Genomic DNA, 19162 nt, shown 5'->3' with positions numbered 1-19162 from the left:
TTATAGGGTGTCATAGCTTCCATGGATAATAGAACGTATCAACTGCATAACCGCAGGGGAATTAGGGCCATATTGAGCAGTGGCTTTTTGCAAATCTTGAATCGCCTTCCAGGAATAGGGAACGTGCTCATGGGGCTCTCCCACTGCAGAATTATGATATACTATGGGAAACGTCACAGGCCCAGCAGATTCAACAATTAACGGCTCGGCAACGGTAGAAGGAACTGATACATTTTCCGATAGATCCCAGTCCACTATTTCCATAGCTTTAGCTTTCACATTTTTCCAAAAATGCACAGGGTCCCGTGGCCTAACTGTAACTGAAGCCAAAGGTAAATCCCAAGTTTTAGGAAAGTTCGGTTTATGCCCTGGATCTCCACCCCCACCCTCAGGAACTTTCTCTGTCACAGGGCGGGGAAGGAGTGGATCTGGGGGATTCGGATTCCTAGGAATTACATTCTTGGACTCACTCTGGCTCACCATAGGATAACCCTCATCATCTGAATCTTTAGGCAAGGGGGGATATGAAGACAAATGCTCACTTTTTTCTTCTGTGATTGATAGCGGCGGGGCAGAAGGTTGAACGCACTGCCCTGACCGATGCTTAGGGAACCCCTCCTGAGACCATATATAACTCAATGCTGCTTTTTCATGTGAGTCCTTCTTAGTTTTTACCTCAGGGCAACACATATGAATGCTCCTTGTCTATTCCTTTTAACTTTTCAGGAGAGTGCTGCAGACCCCCATCCTTCTCCAAATCATCAGATAACAGAGACTTAAGCGGTGTTGACAAATCATTAGCAACAGGGGGCTTGGAACAGTATGCAATCTTGCCTTTTCCTCCAAATCTACCCAAGGAGAACCAGGAAGACCATTCCCCTCCGCTGCCTCTGCCTGATCCTGTTGCTCTTTTAACCTTTTCAAAGTCTCCAGCAACAAGCACCACGTTGTTAAGTAGCTCAGTTGCTTCTTTGGACCCTTGGATAGTGCTATCAAACAGTTTATTTCCCAAGTCCATCCATTGTGACACACTAAATGCTGTCACTGTATTAACTTCCAAACCTTGCGTCTTGCCCCATGGTAACGTCTGTTGTAAAGTCAATTCCAGAAGGCTAACACCCCACTGCTTCAGAAGCAACTTCCATGTAAATCATATAACACCCTCTTCATTAGAGAAGTTCCCTCTCATGTTCCCAGTGGCTCACCTAACACTCCAGGTGCTGGTGTCTCTTCAGTGATCCAGATCCATGGCGGCACCCCCCACTGCTCTTTCAGCTACAACAGGCTCCGTCCCTCCGGGTCAGCACTGGCTGTCACAGTTCTGCCGCTGTCCCCTTCTTCATGCACGACCACGTCGGCATGTTTGAATCACATCGGGGTCACCAGATGTCACAGTTGAGACAGACAAATGACATAGACCAAGTTCTTCTGAGATGTAAACAGATATACCATTTATTGCTACAAGTGCACTTTATATAGTCTTTACCAGTTCACATGTATTTTTACTATTGGCTACAAGTTATATCAGTAACATCTCATTGGCTGATTTTGCTATCATCGATATTACTCTTTAACTCCCTTCTTTCTCACGAATACACCTTAATATCTTCAGACACTCCTTTACTCCCATCCTTCTCACGGGTACCTCCCTTCTTTCTCATGGGTACACCTTAATATCTTCAAGGCTGATCTCTGTTCCCATACCCCCTTTCAGGGAATCCATGGACCCGCCGTAGTTTCCCACACCTCTGAAGGCAACTGTGAGGTTGATGTGGACCCAGTGAAAATGAGTTTGACACCTCTGGTCTAATCCTACAATGTCAATACCTGGTTTCCTCATCATCAAATAGAACTCCTTATGGGTTTCCATCTTCCAAAGTTCCTTGGCATTAAATGACATGGTGTTACTGACCTTAACACATCAATTCTGAATTCTTGCCCAAACTGATGTTTTCTCCAAAGACCACTGTTTTTGTGCTACTACATGGGAATCCCAGCTTCCATTCTGAAAGACAGAAATCTTTCTTGGCTTTAAAAGATATTATAAAGCAGGACTTACAACATCTCAAAAAAGCAAACTCAATCCTATTTACAAACATGGTAATTTTTAAAACTCTTCCTACATTAAGTAATTTTTAAGTGGGTTGGCAAGACTGAAGACTGTGTCAATAGTAGTTTCTTTTGGAAAAATCTGTTATACAGATACACTTCCCTACCCCCAATTCCAGTAATTTCTATTGCTGTTGAGGGACGAGGGGAAGGAAGGAGCCATCTAAAGGTCTTTTCCACTGGTGATCAAAAAATGCTAATACTTTCATATGGAAAGTAAAAATTTAGTACAAACTGCCACCTCAGTGTAGGACATATGCACATCCTGTATGCATTCAACAGCATCTGCCTCACAGTGAGGCCCATCCCTTCAACACAGACAATGGAATGTTATTATTTAGGGATAATTTCTCTGAACCACCCTGGTGGTCAGCTCCTACTAGGGCTACTTTCCAGTAGAGTGGACACAATAGCTGTGAAACAGTCTGCAGGGAAGTGTCTGTCATAAGTCTTTGGAACAGAGAAGCATCACAGTCTGCAAGTGCTATGTATGGCTGAACATGCCCAGGGACGCGGATTTGAACTTCTGAGGTCTCTTCCGCGGCCTATGCACAAGCGGTACAGTTATCCCAAGAACATGTACTCTGCTGAAGCCATAATCAGGACCATTTCCAGGACGCTAGGGTCACTTGGTTTTGAATGGAATGGGAGCTCCAGCCATCTATACTCCCACAGGCCTGCTCCTTCTTTCAGAACTAGCAGGTGAGTTATATAAGTGAAGAGCACTGAGCCACCTACATACCTTTGCAGTCAGTCCTCCTTTCAAGAGACTCCACTGGCAAATGCCAGGATATACCTTTAGAGTTATAGAAATAACTACATTCAGCAAAGAACAGGGACAGCCAGCAGGTTTATTACATCTCAGGAAAATAAAGGAATCCCATACCTTTATTTTCTCACTAGTATAATAAATTGAGCATCACTACCAAAGCCATGAATCTTTTATCTGCAAATGCCCCTTCACGTACACTCCGCAAAGTTTTTTGCCAGGGGAAATAGCCTGAAGCACTGACTTCAGGAAGTCTTGACTGTAACCAGTCTGTCACTTTGGAGTTCATGGCATGAAAAAAGGAAAGTAATCTTTTGGCCAATGAACAGTACAGAAGTTCCACTTAATTCTTCTGTAAACAGTTTTCATTTTGCTCTTGTGCCCCTCGTGCATCTGCAAGTTATGTGCTATAAGCAATATAAAACTGTCAGAGCAAACCTTCAAACACTAGTATTTTTCCTTTCAAATGGTTTTAGGAGCTGAAGAGTTTGGGGGAGTAACATTCCACAATGCAGCATGCTTGGGCATGCACAGCACACAACAGTATTCTCAGGCCAACAAGGGAAGAAGGCTAGGTTGCATAGGTTGCCCTGTCCAACATCTGCATTGGTTTTGCCCCATTTTCTTTGAAGATGGTTCTTAGGAAAATGGCATCTCTCTCCCATTAACCCCTTCCTGTTTCTTCTCAACAATTAACAGTCTAACAGCGGATCAAGTTGACCTTCCTTCCTTGGAAATAATTTGACCTGTATGGCAAACTTTGTTTTGCATAAAAGCCTGAATCATACAACTGTTTGTATCCCTCTTGCACTTGTGTTGCTAATAAAAGATTATATTTGGCATGGACAGACAGCATTGAGTTGTTATCAGAGTTGTCCTGTTTTCCTGCTAGTCCTCACAAAGGAATTACAATATAGCAGCACTGCAAGACCCAGCTACCAGATTAGCTCAGTCTGGCCCAACTCTCGGGCAATTGTTGCAGGACCCTCTGGAGTTCCAGGAGTGGATCAAGAGAGAGAGTACTTCTGTGGAGAATACCTGCCCCACCAAAACCAAACAAGGTTGAGTGGGACCATCGCAGGCACAAGTTGTGGTAAAACTCCATCTGTTTTTGTCAAAGCACACACAGCAGAAGAGCCCATCATCTGTGCAGCAGTGCACATGCCAGGTTGTGTGAGCCATGACTGAAAACTCAGGCATTACTGTTTTCTGTTGCTTGAAACCATCCTGTTTCTGTCACTAGTGGAGGAGACAGAAGCCACAGAATTAGGGGGGAGTGAAGAGGGAGCAGGACAAGAAAATACACAACCTTAATTAGAAGAAGAACAGCAGTCTGTGTTCAGGATGGAAGAACAGCATATGTCAAGACATGGACCTGTTCAGGTACATCGTTTCTGTTGTACGCTTCTGGAAAGTGCTCTCCAGAGTCCTGCTCTGTCGTGGTCCCTACTTTGTGTCAGTTTCACCAATCTTGAAGTTCAATATTAAAATCAGGTAGCAACAGGGCTATGTGGAAAGTATCTCAGAATACAGTGAAACCGAGCTGTTCACCCCACATGTAGGGGCATCTGCTTCTCTCAGCTCAGCTGGGCCCCAAGGGGAAGAAATAAGAGCAGAAACTGCTACTGCTTCACCTGAAGGGAGACAAGGGAGAATCCTTACTTGTTTCAGTCATTGGAAAGAGCAGCTTTAGGTTTTGGGAAACAGAAACCTGGAAGTAGCAGGAACCAATATACGGTGATCCTGCTAACAGCTCCACTGGGATGGGTGGCTATACATCTCAGCATGATGAAAGATGACAATTTCTTGAGGTTACAGTGCAGAGCTGACAAGCTTCAAGACAATATCTTGCTTTAGCACATCAGTAGATGGTCCCAACACTATCAGCTCTCCATTGCTGACAAACTCAAGCCCTGCTTCTCTGAACAGCACTGTTACTAAACCACTGATATGACTTGAGAGCTCCTGCCTGAAAGGTTGTTGTACACAAGCACTTAGTAGACAGGGGAACATGTAGAAATGCTTCTCAGCGAGGTCATTAAAATGGAGAGAAACTTCCACTGTACTTATAGAGCAGGAAGACAGAGTGGTCCAAGAAGCAAGAAGAGTGCTAGCTGGTACAGGGCAGGTCATACCATTTCACTGCTCCATGCTTCAACTTTCACAGTTATCATAGAGGACAGGAGCTGAGCAATATAAAGCTTATATAAATCTATGGATGGAAAATGCAAAGAAAAGGTAAGGTTTATTATCTAAAGATTTTGCTCTTCTATCACGTAGGGCTACTTCAACAATAGTCCTTTTGATCCACGGGCAAGACACTCACTTCCTCTATACAAAGTTTCTTCTCGTGGTTAGGGCTGCCCTTGGATGTTTTGCAGAGTATAGTACAGCAGGTTTTCAACAGCTTGGAGAATCTTTAAATGTTAAAATTTGCTGAGGAGAGATCACTGAATTATATTTGCTCTAAGATGCAACCCTCTCAGGCTGCCATAAGGGTGAAGGGACAGCTCCATTAATTATGCATGTCCAGTAAAACTTCATGCAAGTGAGAGAAGATAATAGATGCAAAAGAGCAGGTGAGCCTGCTGCTACTATCCTAATAAGCTGAATTAGGCAAGGGGAAAGCTGAAACGGTGAAAAGCAAAATACCAGAAGTATGTGGAAAGGTTCCTGCCTGGGCCTTTGCATATGAGTAGCCTGGGAGAGAAATGGCCTATTCCAGGCTCCACATACTATCAAGTGGAACATCACCTCCAGTCCCCCTCTTTCAGTTGTGCAGGACTCAAAATAGCATGGCACTCTCCACAAGAAGAGGGAAGTGTGGCACTTCCACTGCTTATTATGGAATGGCCAACCACTCATAGCACCACAGATCCATGGTTTAGACAGGCTTTTCTTATCATCAATTTCACAGCTGCTTTGCTAAGTCTCAGTCACCTCTGGGATCACCACGCCCAAGAAGATGGAGAAATGCAATGCCTCTCAAGTATAGATGGAACTGGTACCCCTAAACAACTTATTAGTGCAAGTTGCAGTTCTTCTCATGCATGTTTCCAGCTCCTCAGAACAGCAGGTGGCTTGTGAGAAACTACTTGGCAGAAGACCAGCAGCAGAGCAAAGGCAAACAATGCCTGAGTCTACTTTAAAAACATACCTGAGTGGCAGAGAAGGCCCGTCTGCTCTCTAACTCAATTCCTCCATCTGCAGCTCCTGCACTGTGATCCTGCTAAGAATTCAGAAGTAATCACTGCTGCAACTGAAAAAACATGCCAAAACAGAAACAGAGACCGAGCTCAGCTGTTCTCTGCATTTATGTCCATAGTGCTCCTTCACAGTCACCCATAAAACACTTCAGCTACTGGAGAACATGGAAACTGGCAATGGAAGGCAAATAAACAGGACTCTGGACTCTTGATGTTCTGGTACATTCCCCAGCTAAAAGCAAAACAACCCACCACTTCCACTTAAGTCAAACACATCCCTCTACAGAACCTGGCCTGTACAGCCTTTGCTGTTTGGAAGCTTTGACAGAGATGGGAAAAGAACAGTCTCATCTTCATTAGATGCTTCATTCCAGTCAGGGAAGAGTTTGCGCTGGTCACCTTCCATGTGACCTGTTATTAAGGATGCTGGATGACAGTGCAGTGGGCAGAGGAGTCTGTTCCAACATGGTCCTGACACTGCGAGGGGCTGCTCTGCTGGCTTTTCTCAGGAAAATACAATGTTTTGTGAATCAGATCTTTGACAGCAGAAACATCATCTCTTTCTAGAGAAAAGGGAGAAAGACAGTTGTTAGGGATTCTCAACAGGCAGTATGAAAGCCCCTCTTCCTTAAGAGGTACTTGGAACGCTAGTTCCCAGCGCATCACCTGCTAGCAGCCCTCTGACTTTTTCCTTCACCTTTACTGCACTCACCCACACTCAGCTGCTGCAGGAGACTTCCAAACTCTGGGTCACAATCCAGTATTTTCAACAGGTTGGTGGACTCCATTCTCTCCAGCTGCACATCCCAGTAGATGTAGATCTTCTGATTGAAGCTGACGTAAACTAGGCAGGGGCTGTTCCTTTCTCCTTTGCATGCATAGAGGCCTGCAGAAAGCAAGTGTGGAGATCTGACTACTGATCTGTACAGAGAAAGCAAATTGATAACTTCTCATGATCAAGTACCAAAGCTGTTAGCAGAGAGCAGGGAGCACTTTGGGTGAGTGGCACAGACATGGACTTGAGACAACCCAAGAAAGTGTCTCTAAACTGTTAATGGATGGAGCTTTGGGATTTACAAGCTGCTTCTGGCAGGTCTAAAAGAGGGGACTGAGCAAAGCCAAGGCTCAGGCTGGTTCCATAAAGCTCCTTATCTCCATTTGAGAACAGCTTAGAAGGCTGCAAATTACAAAAGCAGTGGGGAAGACAAGAGGCCACTACAGCACTCTCAAAAAGGACAGGGGAAAAAAACCCACAAAAACAGACAAACAACCACCAAATCCAACTCCCCTCCCCGCCCCCTCCCAAAAAAAAGAAAAGAAACAAAGAAGAAAAAAGGCAACAAAACCATCACAGACAAACCTCAGCATCACCTCCTCCCACCCCTACTTTTCCCAGATGCCACTAGATGAAAGATTAGCTGGGCCTTCTGCATTATTCATACAGGGAAATTATTCCCCGCTGCAGACAGACAAAAGGATTCCTGGTCTTCCCGAGGGCAGTAGCAGTTTTGAGTGAGATGCTGTGAGGTCTGCCTTTGCAGTCAGGCTCCTCACCTGCACAGAATGCACTGACATTTTCTTCTGCTTGAAATCTGGCAACGGTCCGACTGTGGTCAATGATGTATGTCTGACCATCCCATGCACAGGCAATCACCTCCTCATGACCATTGCCCTGCAGGAACCATAAGATCACATATTAGCATGGATCAACTATTCCCAGAGGCAGTCAGTATCTTTTCTGCTTGTTCAGAGACAGAACACTAACATCTGAACAAGATGTCACTTTTGGATGTCTTGTCCAGCCATTTTGGACCCGTCCAGACTTTTTGCACCTTGAGACCATCTACCTCTTCTCTATCATAATCTTTATGTATCATAAGAGTTTGTAGGCAACTGGGGTATATTAGTAGCATGCAAAACCATTCAGCTTTGCAATAAGATAAAACAGGATCTGGGGAATGAAAGAGTTCATAGCAGGATGCTGGGCTCATTAGGTCAAACATGCAGACCCACCTCAACCTCTTGCAGGTGGACAAACTGACATGAATACAGAATGCTCTGGCACAGGCCAGGGATAACCATAGCCTTTTTCAACTCCCTCTGCTCTTCCTAAATTCATATACAAAAAGCCATCTTGAGCTTCCGTCTGCACCCCTCCCAGTCCTATTCACAGACACTCACAGTAACATCCAGCTTTTCCAAAGCAAACAGCTGATGATCCACCTGCACAGACCAGAGCAGCCTGTCTGCTCCCTCCATGAGTTTCAATGTCCCTGAAGGGAAAAAGAAAACAATAAAGAGTGTCCTGAAAATATTAAAGGGGAGCAGGTATTTGCTAACACTGGGCCCTGCACACTCCTTCAGCACTTAGGGTCTGTAGACAGAGTATTTGGCCCATGGTACAGGCTGTGATTGACAGCAGAAGACACAGTTCTGGGAAGGACAGCTTCTCTCTACCAACAATCAGGTTCCAGCATCCGTTTCCTTGACTGCTTTCGGAAACAACCCAAGTCCCTTCAAGTACAAAGACACATCTATGCTGTGGTTTAGAAGCTCCTGTCTACATGAACGGCACTGTTGAACTGCCATCTGAAACAGTTGTCTGACTACTGAGTAAGCAGGCAACTTAGGAGCCAGCAGATGAAAACTCTAGCTCTCCAGCTCAAGCTTTCACTGTGTCTTTTGGCCAATGACCTAGGCTCTTCATCTTCCTTGCTGCTTGCTGCAGCATGACTTTAATAATTCTAGTGCCATAGGCCACGGGACCATACAAGTAACTAATGTTTGTAAAATACTTTGAAATCCACTGATGAATAGACTGTACCAGGGAAGAGGGAAAGGCAGATATTAGTGACAGACAGAAAACACAACAGGTTTCCTACAGATAGGAAGCCTGTGCAATGTAATACCCAATTCAGTAAGGAAGAGAAAGACAGGTTCAGCTTTAATATGTTTCATCATATCCTCAGATACAGGCATGTTATCACACACCTGGTTTATGGGGGACTTACAGTGACACTTCTTACCTTGGCTCCTGTGTTAGCTTTCATGTAATACATGTCAGCAGGAGGAGTCTTTGAATCAAATTCTCTTGCAGGAACCAGGATTTCTGAAACCCAGCTCCCGCTTCTTTCAAAACCAAAACCTCTGAGCCCCTGGCTCCCTGTTTTGAATTAGTGATAGGCCTTGGCCATCCCACAGACCTTTCTTCCAGGATAGTAGTAGGACTTACCATCCAGAGTACAGAGAGCAAAGAGACCTGAGCCACTGTTCTCACTGGAGCAGCCTGTAAATGCAGAAGAGAATTACAGGAATTGATGTTGTCCCCTCCCTCTCCTGAAAAAATTATCCAAACCAAGGTGGTCCACCCTGCCTCCTTTTTTGCCCAGCCTTGACACTTTGTTTAGCAAATATCTGCGGATTCTTGCAACCAATCATAATTCATGCTGGCTTTTATTTGTAGAGCACTGGCATCTCAAAACCCAAAACCTCTGGTTTGCACTGATATAGGCATATCTGGCTCTGCTGGCTGCTCCTAGGAGTCTCTTTGTACCACATATGCACTTGCAGGACCATGGCAGTTCTGATTTTAGTGGACTGCATCGCATCCTCTCCAGGCTTCAGAAATGCACAAGCACAGGAAGGACCATCACAAGGGACAAAGTGAAGAACAGCTGAAGCCAAAGAAGGGTATTACAACTGTACCCTCACTGCTTCTTTCAAGGACAGGAACATGGCCTTTGGCTGTTCCGGGAAGGTGCAGGGTAAAGAAAAAAAAAAGTAAGAGAGGTCCCACCAGAGGGACAAACCATCAGTCACATTAGCACAAAAGCAACTCTATGGCAACTCCTGAATGAGTCTGCAGAGGTCATGCTACCAACTCTATTGTTTTCACTACAGAAAAACTGCACAGAAGTTGTCATCTTCCAGCAAACACTTGTCAGAGGCTAGAGAGCCCATGCTTTATGAGCAGATTAGACATCTGCCTTCATACTCATCTACACACTCAGCCCTGGCATTTCTAGACTATGTTTATACAGCTGTGAATTTCCTGTGAATTCCTGCAAGCAGTATCCTGTATATCACAGTTGTGTGCAGGACAGCACTGACAAATACAACTAGTTAAATCTCAAGAGGGTACTCCCCTGACCACTGGGCTACTTCAGCCTTTCAATATACTCTCTAACTAGCTACCAGTCAGGAGAGACATGCAAGGTCAGTTTTGAAAGTGCCATCACACTTGCTAGGGGAGGACTGGAGTTGCATTCAACTACAGCTGCATTTGAACCTTGCAGTGATGATGTAGGAGGGACACTTGCTCCCTGAGGTCTGCAGGGATCCAAGAAACCTGGCAGTCAGGAACAAACCAGCAGAGCTGAAAGCAAATAGGCAGTTTCCTCAGAATGACATAATACTGAAAGCCTACCTCAGCTGCCTATAGACAGCTCCAAACTACAATACCCTGCACACTCCCAGGACACAGACTATCCAATTTCTGCAGATCAGCTTAGAGTAAACAGTCAGTGAGCGCGCTATTGCTCCTAGCTGACATTCATCCAGACAGGCTCTGATCCAAAAGATCTGCTGTGTCCCCCTCACAAACTGTTTAGCATGGCAATCTTCAGCTCTTTCATTATTAATGGCCCAGCATCAGTGGGCTTTTCGTCACCTTGTCTTCATCCCTTATTCTGTGTAACTTCATTTTTCACAGACACCTTTCATTAGATGCAAGGCTTTGTTTGCAGTGAAATAATTGATTTCATGTTCTGTGGACCATGTAGCTTGAAGCAGCATCCAAGATGCTGAAAACATGACAAGATCAGGAACTAGGGAGGAAGGGTATTATGGGGAAAGGGAAAAAGAGGGTTTTCAGTGGATTGCTCTTGCCCCCAGCTCTAATTACACTGGACAGCCTGATCATTCTCAGAGAGCACTGCAGGGGGTAATACCTAGAAAAAATGCAGCTGGATTCCAGGTAGCTGCAGACAAGACAAAGTGCATCAGGAATTTTCCACCTTCTTGTATTATGCCCACATGTTCCAAGGTGGAATGAAAGCCGCGTTTTCTCCACAGGTACCAAAACAGGGTTCAGCAGGTGCACCAGGCGCAAGTCAGAGCACAAAGCCATTACACAAAGGAAGCAGTAGCAGTGTGTAAGAAGAGTCTGGATGCAACAGCAGTGTGTCAGGGCTGAGAGGAGTCAGCAGCTGTGGAGAGTTTACATACAACTGCTGAACAGAAGACACTGGAAGGAGACAGAGGACAATGAAATATGGAAGCAGCTTTGGAGGGGCTGTGACTACACAGGTGACTGAAGTGCAGGATATGGCTGCCTGGTATCCAGAATCAAATCCTGAAAAGCATAAAAGCAAGAATAAAGGTGAGGCTGTGGAAAGGAAGAGATGTATCTAGGGAATAAGAAGAGGGCATAAGCTGCAGCCATGCAAAAACAAAGATCAAGGACATCTGTAGGAGCAAGGCATGGTTGCCATTCAGAATAACTAAATGCAGGCTAGTGAAGGCTGCAGAGAAACTGTTGTGCTAGATGAAGAGTAAGAGTTGCCTAGGGAAGGACAAAGGCTATAAAAATTTCAAATGCAAATATCCAGCTCTCTTCCTTTGGGAGCTGGCTAATAGAAGAAGAGTTCCCTCTGTTCTTGCAGCTGTCTCCCACTGTTATTATTCAACCATGGGAAATGTGATTTAATGCTGGACTGACATACTGAAAAACTATCAGAGGCAACTGCTGGGCCAGAGACCCCAAGCTCCTAATCTCTCACCTCGGCCAATGCTGCCAATTAGATGAGTGGAAACATTCTTGTTGTGAATTCGTCCCGACGTTTGGTGTAGAATAACATCTCGAACAGGGGCCTCACTAGGGAAAAGAGAGACAAACATCATGGAAAGGTTAGGGAACCATGCTTGTGACTCTGGCAGAACAATCTCAAGAGCAGTATACTCCAAAGCTCTACAAATTCAGAGATTATCTGATGGAGTTTGTGCATAGGTTAGTCCTTTAATGGTAAAGACCAAGGAAAAGGATGCATGCCACCTCGGTATGAAAGGAACTTACTAATGTTTAAACGACAAAACCAGAATTATTTGATGCATCAGAAAACTGGAAAAGGCCAAAAGAAGTCAGTAAAACATGTATTCTAATACAGAAAAAAAAAAATAAAATTATCATTACTGTCATGTAAGCCTTGCTGCTTTTCACTCAGGAAGTGGTTCTACTTGGAGTTGAAGAGGCTCATCAGAGATCATGCCTGGGCTGGGCTTCTGGCTAGGAGGGTACCATTCCACTAAGCTCTCTAAGACGCCAAGAAGACTTGCTTAGCTCCCCTCCTGCTGCAGTTTTTTGGGTCTGCCTTAAAGTGTCACAGAACACCACAGAAGCACCTGAGTTCCCCACCAGAGTCCCTCCAGCACCAAGGACAATAACCTCATTGCTCATCCAGATTGCTTTGGTTGTGATCTACAGCACTGACTGCCAGGGCCATTAGGAAAACCTCCAATTACTTCACCTAGAAGAAATGAGTGAATGAACCCAAAGTGTCATCCTAGACTTCAGACTAACTGGGCTTGGCCCAGCCTTTCAGTTGCTACCCTTTCTACCATTAGATAGGTCACCAGATTGCCCACCACCCTTCCTCTGGAGATCTAGGTCATTCATTTCCCTGCTTTAGCCCCCAGTACTGCCCCTCTCAGTGAGCTGGTTTTGCAAATCTCCTTGGCCAACCCAAGGAGAAAAGAGCAGGATAGAAGGAAAGCAGTAGTATTCACCTTTTGTGATATGAGACATGAGCAGTAATCATGGAAGCCTGGATGCAGGTGGGCTTAAGTCTGAACTCCCCATAGTACAGCAGGTCACTGAAACAAGGACAGATGACAGCAACCGCCCACCCTCAGAAAGGTGGTGTCACGAAGCTCTCTTGTGTGTACCTACAGAAGAATCTCCTCATCTACCCCATCTACCCACCTGCCTGGGGCAGAGCTGTCCCTTCCGTCTCTCATGGCCTGCTGCTCAGAATCCCATGTGCACAGCAGAATGGCATAACCACAGCCTGGCTGAGACACCATCATCTCCGGTGAGCCATCAGGGCGTGGGTTCACAGAGAGACTGTCCACCTATACTCGCAGAGTATAAAAAAAAAAACATGGGTAGAGTTGAACCAAGAACTTTGAACACCTCAGAAGGTTTCACTGTGCTCTTGTACCTCAATTTGAACATGGGAAATCTTCTGAAAGAGCTGAGCTGGAGTTGAACAAACTCAGCTAGGAGCAAAATGTCCAAGTTACAGTAAACAGTTTTGCTTCCCCACCAAAAGCCACTTAAGAACACAGTAGTATTTTCCACTAATGCTCTCTAATTGGGTGAGAGCAACTGATTGTTTCCCACACCAGCCCACCAGCTGCTCCCTATATACAGAACAACCACTGGGCAAATCTCCTTTCAAGCCATCAACATGACAACTGCTTCATTCATAGGACTGAGACTTTGTGCTTCTTCCCTTGGGAGAGCCACCTCTTGAAGACTGTATGACGAGTTCTGCCCTGAATATCCTGTTTCCTTACCTGACCTTCTAGCAGCCATTTCTTCAACAGGACCAGTTGCCCAGAGACATGGTCTGAATTCTCCAAAAAGTCCTCCCAGCGGAAGGCACGTACCACCCTGTCAGTGTAACCCACCACCAACTCACACTTCCCATCTCCATCTGCAACAAATACAAGGAGAAAGATGGGCTGTCTCAGGCTTTCATAGCCCCAAGACCCCCAGCATTCAGAAACCATTGTGCTGGTTTCCATCAGGTAGCATCCCTGAGGACCCCAATTCTGTAATGAGAATTTGCTCTTAAGGAAAATTTCTGTAGTTCTTGCTTCTCTCTCTCATGACTTGGCTGTGGTTTGTTAAAGCACCTGTTTCGGCAAGACGGTTATTTCCTTCTGAGAGTCCCAGATACTTTTTCCCCGCACCTCATACCCACAAATGCCCTCAGCCTTCACTCCCACACCAGCTTTCCAGCTCACCAATGTCACTGATTAGCATGACCTTGGTGTTGGCAGGTATATGCTGCTTGAACACTGGCTTCTGCTCTTCTGCTGTAGCCAACTCATGGTGGCCTGAAGCATCTGGGTGTTTTGAAGTTGGAGAAGTCAGGTCAAAAAGATGAAACCAGCCTTCTGCACTCACTGCCACCACGAGATTCTAAGAGGGAAGAGAAAAAACTTTCAGTTTTTCCTCTTTTAGAAACTGCAGAAGCTGTCCCACAGCAGAGCAAGGGAAGATACAAGGGTAGATTCATCAAGATCAATGACTGCTACAGAGGGAACAGAAGAAGGCTTTTGGCGAGCCTACAAACTACTCAGGTACTGCAGGGCCCAAACTCTTGTCCATCCTTGTCAGACTAGGATATCAAGCCAAAGTGTGCATGCAATCCCCAAACATTGTGTGGCCTTCTCAGTGCTCAGTTCAGCTCTGCTCCCCACTGGAGCATATGTAGCTGCAGTATTTTAGGCAGGGTGCCCACACCAGGACTTTTGGACTCAGTGGTCCTGGTTTCACACTCAGAAATGGCAATCCAGCAAAAAGTCATATGAGACCCAGTGAAATTTGCTTGGGAGTCCAGACTATTCTGTGGCTTAGTCTTGTTTAGATGACCTTAAATGCATACAGCCAACTGGCAGAAGGGCCATGGCCTACAGCAGGGAACAGCACAGAGCAGGGCAAAAACTACTGAGGAAAAGGAGTAAAAAACCACCAAAACCTTGTGGCACTCACACATGGGGACTTGCAAATCTTGCTTTCTGAAAACAGGATGGATTTCCTTGCTCAATAAAACTAAAACCTGCATCTAGCTCACAGACAGATACAGGTTATATGTAAGCAGAACAGCTTTAAAACAATAGTGCTATCTCTATGAGCAAGGGCAGGATATGATATGACCCTGATCTCCTAAGCACCTCCCACATACCCCACAGACATAGCTGGGAAGAGTTTGGCTGCTCTCACCTTTCCTTTATTGCATACATCTCCCACACCAACACATGTGAGCTGCAAGAGAAAAGGCAGCCATACATGAGAGAAGGCAATCCAAAATAGCAGCTGAGAATAAGCCTATGTTCCACTCGCTCCTCTCTCCTAAACAGTCTCTTGAACTCTAAACAGCTTTTCCAAGGACAAAGAGTGCAGATTAAGGGACAGAAACATATCTGCTACACAACTGCCCAGAGCCCTGGGGCAAAATCCACAGTGCACAGCAGCAGGGTCAAGATGGGACAGAAGCCCAGTTCCTGTGTTTGTTCAGCACTTTGCTCTTCACTTCTTGTCCATGGGCTAGCTGTGGGCAAAAGGAGGGTCCTGCATAACTACAAGAAAGGCATCAGAACCAGTTCTGGCTGTCATTGCCCTCTGGTCTACATATTCCTACGCAGTAGTCAAGGACAGCTGGCTACACATACACCTACGAAAGGGCCCAACCATTTAAAAAATTTGTCAAGAACTGACCATTCCTTGGCAAGATCGCACAGCCCAGGGTTTGCTGTCGTCATTCTTGTAAACATAGAGTTTCCCGTTGGTGTCTCCCACCACTAGCTCATTCAGCTGTACAAAAGAATCAGGTTAGTAAGAAGAAATTCACAATTACAGTAATAGTATTTCCACACAGTAATAATTACAGAATATCTAAAAATCACTCTGTGGGAAGAAGCAAAACAAGATTCGAGACAGCCTTGAATCAAAAGAGAAGGTCTCGGAAAAAACAAAACCCTAATTTTACTCCCACAAATAAAAGAGCTGGAGAGTGGATCCTTAGAGCAAAATCCCATTATCCACTGCTTCTCTAGCCATTGTTTCAGACATCCTGCTTTGCTAACCTCATCATCTTGTTTTCCACCCTTCAATCTAGATTGAGATGATAACAATGAGAAAAATGTAACCACCCAGAAAGAGGCTGCAAGAACACTTGCAATAGACTTACACTGGATGTTCAATCTCACTGATGAAGGGATAAAGGTCTTTCAAAATGGTGATTATATCTTTAAAGACTGCTAAAAATCACCAAGCACCGCAGCTGATGAGCCTACTCCTACTATCCCATCTGCATAATGCCTCTGTGTATTTAAATTGTGTGTATTTCATAATTCCCTGCACACATTACCCCACATAAAACAACTTCTTATGGGAAAATTTGTTTTATTATCCACCACATTGTTAGCTATGACACTGTTTTAGGATAGCAATATAAACCTGTAACAAATAGTGGATAAGAAGGAACAGTTTAGATACATCTGGTTAAACTAATCTTTTCTAGTTACAGACAAATCAGACCCATCAGAAACAACCATTTGTGGGACTGACAGGAGCATTCCCGATACACATCCATCCACCCTACAGGTCAACACTGAAACTTGGCTCTACCCTGTTTGTGATCCGCTGTGCCCCAGCAAAGCATTTCCCCACACCTCCACATCCCCACCATCGCAAGTGGTGGGGATGTTTCTTTGAAACTAAAATTTCATCTCCCTGTTAGCTATACGTCACCCAAGTCCCATGCCAAGGGCGCCTAGCTCATCTAATGGTGATGGAAGCACCGACCAGCTGTAGCTCAGAATCACTAAAACACTCGTCCGCGAAGGGCCTCTGGGGGCCCTCTCATCCAACCCCTGCATCTCTTACATTGCTCAAGCCCCTGTCAAGCTCTGAGTTCCCCCAGGGGTGAAAGCCCCACCACCTCCTCCAGGAACCTGCTCTGGTGCTTTACAATCCACTCGGTGTTTCTCCTCACCTGTTTTAATTTCCTTCGCTACCTGCGACTGCTCCCCCTTGCCCGGCCGCTATTCATCTCTGACAAGGCTAGGGTGGCGGCTGCAGGCAACCCCGGAGGCTCCTCAGACCGACCACACCTGCCTCCCGCGGAGGCTCGCTACTGGGCACGCTCCAGCCAAACTGAGCCTAGTACTCGGCCTGCGGAAGCACCACTTCCTGCGGCCTGCTGCCACGGGCCCGCCCCAGCCCCGCCAGCCTAGCCACCACCCGCCCGCGTAGGCCCACAGTCAGCCACCCCCCGCTTTCCGGACCGCGTCGTTGTCGGCATCTCCCAGGCAGATGGCGTGCGGGAAGAGGCTGCCAGCGAAGTCGAGCGCCACGCACTGCACGTAGCTGACGGACCGCATCCCGCCGCCGCCACCCGCAGAGGCGGAACTCCCGGCGCTAGCCGCCAGGCTGGGGCGAGGGCGAGTAACGGCGGCTCCGCAGGTACACACTTTGCCTGCGCAGCCGCGGAGCACGCGCAGGGCAGCGAGAGATCACGTGAGGGCACGGTGGGTGGGAAGGAGGCTCCCGTGGGAGTGGGGCTCGCAGCAGGGAGGGGCCGGCAGGCTGGTTGCAGGCGTCGCGCGCCTGTCCAGCCCCATCAGCGTGACCGCTCCTCGGGCGGGGGGCGCCCCGCCCCGCCGCACCCCAGCCCCGGTTTTCAGCGAGCAGGGCGACTGGAACGGCCACCGCAGCCTCACGCTCCAGGCAGCCAGGCCTACGGCCCTTTTGCCGAGCGCCCGCCCCGGCACGCTGCGCGTCCCTGTGGCAGCTCAAGTGCCCGACCGCTACCCCGTTACCCAATCTCGGGCGGTGCCGCACCCTCGGCGACCCAGCTACCCCTTGCTAAGCAGGAATAGCCACCAGAGCAGGGGGCCTACCAGGCCTAGTTGCTGTTTTACATTCTCCAGCCCGTCCGAACAGCAAAACTGTTTCTCCACTGCCTTCTGCAAACGAGCTGTTTAATTCCTGATCAGATCCAAGGGCACAATCATACACCTGACAGCACTGCAGTTCCTTTGTGTTTCTGTTGCAGGTTAGCCAAAGATCAGTTGCTTTCATTTTCATAGGTGACAGCGGAACAGGACAGTTGTGTTACTTCAAAGATACTGTATGACTATTAGAAGAGTAGCTCACAGGATAAAGTATTCATAAATTGAGACAGACATGTATCATTCACAAAGTCATTATTGCAGTTATTTTAAGCATTCTTCTATAAGGACATAACTAATAGATTTGAAGTTTACATGCATAACTTCACTTATAAACACTACTATGCCATCTTCTGCTGGCAACCAGACCCATTTTTAAAGACAGCACAGGACCTCCTTTCAGCTGCCTGAATAGGGCATGTTTAGTGGCTGTAGTAATTTAGATTCTTAAAATATTTCCTAGTTAGTTTTGCAGTAACAATGAAGGCAAAAATCATACTTTAAGATTGCCCACAATTAACCTACACACCCTTAATTCTAGGAATTTTTTTAGATGCTCCACAGAAATAATATTTCTGCTTTCAAAAATGTTGAATAATAGTCATTCCTGTGGAACATTTTTGAAAAAAACTGCAGTTCAAGAATTAGAAATGGCCCTATGATTCTTTCATAGCAACATTTTCAGCCACAAGGGCTCATATTTCCAGTAGTTATCCCCAAAAAAGTCAAGCTATTTCCTTGCTGGAGAAAAAGAACTCTTGCTTGACACTCCTCCTCCCCTTATCGTTCTTCTGTGTCTGGAAACCCCCTCTTGTAAAGTCAGTTGACAGACACTTTTCATACCTTGTTGTAACATTCCCGTCAGTCATGCTTTGGTACAAAGTGTGAACAGTTTTCACGTACACATGGCTGATACTATTGAATCAGAACTCATGAAAAGCACCTGCATTACCTGGCAATGACAAGATTTTACTAAGTAAATCAAAACAGCATTTCCTTAAATGTGATGACCAAGTCTTTTATCCTGCTGCTTCTCCTATTCCCCCCTCCATGCACTGAAACTCAAGGGGCACTGCTACATCATGCACAGAGCAGTGCAGTTCACAGCTTCCTCAACTAGCTCCAACCCCAAAGCAGGTGGTGAACTTCTTGTCTTGGCTCTGGGGGCAGGACAGCATGTCAATCAGGCCTTAATGCTTTGATGACAGTTCAGTGATAGGTCTGCCAGGCCCAAGTTGGTGCTCCTGCAGAGGCATATACAGGCAACCTCCTGGCCCCTAAGAAAGCCCTAAGTGCGTGCTTATACAGTACTTTCATCTCAGCAAAAGAGACCAGG

General features: G+C 46.1%; 1 protein-coding gene across 6 annotated transcripts; it reads right to left on the bottom strand.

Moving 5' to 3' along the window:
* Positions 1-2939: 2939 nt before the first annotated feature.
* ITFG2 (integrin alpha FG-GAP repeat containing 2) lies at positions 2940-17356 on the bottom strand. Of its 6 annotated transcripts, XR_014185277.1 has the most exons (13): positions 17161-17353; positions 15590-15685; positions 15095-15136; positions 14113-14290; positions 13660-13799; positions 13064-13212; positions 11865-11959; positions 9317-9370; positions 8266-8357; positions 7639-7756; positions 6797-6970; positions 6036-6647; positions 2940-4117 (listed from the first exon to the last, which is right to left on the bottom strand). XR_014185277.1 is itself a non-coding variant. In XM_082064151.1 (12 exons), exons 1-12 carry the CDS (start codon positions 17254-17256, stop codon positions 6502-6504), a joined length of 1380 nt encoding a protein of 459 aa, XP_081920277.1. In that variant the 5' UTR covers positions 17257-17353; the 3' UTR covers positions 2940-6501. The 6 variants fall into 6 exon arrangements, 5 of the variants coding, with proteins under 5 accessions (XP_081920277.1, XP_081920278.1, XP_081920280.1 ...); XM_082064151.1 differs by having other exon boundaries at positions 2940-6647; XM_082064152.1 differs by having other exon boundaries at positions 2940-6647; positions 17145-17307.
* Positions 17357-19162: the final 1806 nt, after the last annotated feature.

This window comes from Streptopelia decaocto, assembly GCF_964273445.1.
Source record: "Streptopelia decaocto genome assembly, chromosome: 1".
Classification (NCBI taxonomy): domain Eukaryota; kingdom Metazoa; phylum Chordata; class Aves; order Columbiformes; family Columbidae; genus Streptopelia; species Streptopelia decaocto.
The sequence above is the reverse complement of the archived record's forward strand: the minus strand, read 5'-3'. Positions and strand labels throughout refer to the sequence as shown.